The 2,115-nt window shown below is 57.3% G+C and overlaps 1 protein-coding gene across 1 annotated transcript in view; it reads left to right on the forward strand.

Annotated features, from left to right (window-relative positions):
* The window catches only part of LOC113590352 (CXXC-type zinc finger protein 4), a 4,853-nt gene continuing 2,738 nt past the window's right edge, over nt 1-2,115 (forward strand). Inside the window, exons 1-3 of the mRNA XM_035521569.1 lie at nt 1-226; nt 1,053-1,880; nt 1,998-2,115. The exon at nt 1,998-2,115 is cut by the window's right edge and continues 51 nt beyond it. Of these exons, the coding sequence (XP_035377462.1) occupies nt 1,117-1,880; nt 1,998-2,115 (882 nt within the window). The 5' untranslated portion in view covers nt 1-226; nt 1,053-1,116. The remainder of the gene's footprint in view (nt 227-1,052; nt 1,881-1,997) is intronic.

Below are 2,115 nucleotides of genomic sequence, written 5' to 3' on the forward strand. Positions count from 1 at the left end.
CCCGCCCCTGAGGACGGTGCGTCGTTGGCGGCGTCAATATTATTTATTATTCCCGTTAGTCTCGGTATTTAGCGCCGCTGCTGCGCGCGGTTGTCGTTGGAAAGGAAGCGTCTTGTTGTTTTCTCTCCAGCGCGTGTTTCACGCATGTTTTCGGGGTTCTCGCGGCTGGCTGCGCGGGAGCGCAGTGATGCTCTGCGTTAAGGGCTCGTGAATCGTCGGGAGTCTGGTAGGTAAAGCGCGTCCATTTTCCCTCCCCCTCCCCCCGCTGTTTTTGATGCATGCTCGCTCGCTCTCTCTCTCTCTCTCTCTCTCTCTCTCTCTCTCTCTCTCTCTCTCTCTCTCTCTCTCGCTCTCTCTCTCTCTCTCTCTCTCTCTCTCTCTCTCTCTCTCTCTCTCTCTCTCTTTCTCGCTCTCTCTCTCTCTCCTTTGCTCCCTCGCGAGGGCTGACGCGAGAGACGGGCTAGCGAATTAATCCGTCGCCTTTAATTGCATCGTAGTGTCCAGCCTCGCGCCCTCCCCGGTGCTCCCGTTAATGACCTCTGATCCGCGTGTCCCTGCCGCAGCAGGCGGAAAGTAATTACCGTAATTGATGCTCGAGGCGACGGTAGCGGGGCAGGGGGCCGCTTTGGCCGCAGCTGCGATTCTCTCGCGCTTAAACAAAACAAAATCCTTAGAAAACAGCGAGGCCTGCTGAATTCGATAAGAATTAGGCAGTAAGTTTTTAATTTAGTAAAATATAATAATAATAATAATAATAATAAAACAATAATAACAACAATAACAATAGCAATAATAATAATAATAGAAACAAATAACAGGTAAAAAATCTTAATTGTATTTGCACTACCAGGTCTAGGTGGATATAAGCAGTGTTTATAACCTTGCCTTCTTGAAACAAAGTATTGTTTTTCACAAAGGCATGAAAAATATTTCTAAATTAATATTTACATATGATTGTTTTTGGTTGAAACTACTAATGTATTTAACAAAGCATAACAAGTGGAAAAAGTGACATTTCTCACTGTAAGTTCTCTCTGTGTCTTTCTCCACAGAAGTGCTTTGGTGGATGGTTGAGTTGTTAGTTTGAGTGTGTTGGTGTGTGTGCGCTCCGTTCCCATGGCGAACATGAGCAGCGGCGTGTGCATGGAGACCCCACACACTCACGGCCACGCCCACGGTCACGCCCACAACTACACGCCCACCCCAGGGCGGGACTTCCCCCTGCAGATGGACTCCTGCATGAATCCGGTTCTGGACTACAGTGCCCAGATGGAGCGCTACCGCTCCTTCGCCAACTTCTACAAGAACAGCGCCGCTGCTGGGCCATTCCCCCAGGCTGCCAAGATCGCCCGCATCGCCACGCCCATCTTCCCCTCTGCCCGCCTCTCAGCCATGCCCCCTTGGCCCTGCGACAACGGCATGCTGTGGGCGCGCAAGCCGGCCGCCGTCAACGTGGAGGGGGCGCACGCGCACGCGCACCGGCCTGCCATGTCCCGCGCCGAGCCCGTCAACGTGCACATGCCCGCCAAGCACCTCGGTCAGGACTCCGCCCTCCCCATGGCCGCCGACAACTTCCTGTCGCCGCTGACGGCCGAGCAGTGCCGCGCGTTGCCGGTGGGCGGAGCCGAGTGCGTGAACCGCCTCAAAGTGCCACCCTCGGTTCCGGTTCCGCCTGGCGGGGGCGCCGGCGAGGCAGAGAGGGGTGGGACTGCGTTCGGAGGGATGCCCCCGCTTGGAGGCCTGTCTCTGCCACCGGGGGTCATCGTCATGACGACGCTGCATTCAGGCGCGGGGTCGTCGGGGGTGACGATGTCGGACAGTGCGTTTCAGATCGCCAACGCGGCGGCGGCGGTGGCAGACTGCCAGCACAGCGGATCCTCGTGCTCGGGTTCACCCGCCGCGCTCGCCAACGCCGGCGCCAATGTCGGCGCCAACGCCGGCTGCGCCGGCACCGGTGGTAACGGTGGTGGGGGCGGGGCCGGGGGCGGGGCCGGAAGCGGCGGAGCGGCCAAACGGAAGCGGAAGCGCTGCGGAGTGTGCGCCCCCTGCAGACGACTCATTAACTGCGGAGTGTGCAGTTCCTGCAGGAACAGGAAGACGGGTCATCAGATCTGC

Source organism: Electrophorus electricus, chromosome 22 (genome assembly GCF_013358815.1).
Source record: "Electrophorus electricus isolate fEleEle1 chromosome 22, fEleEle1.pri, whole genome shotgun sequence".
Classification (NCBI taxonomy): Eukaryota; Metazoa; Chordata; class Actinopteri; order Gymnotiformes; family Gymnotidae; genus Electrophorus; species Electrophorus electricus.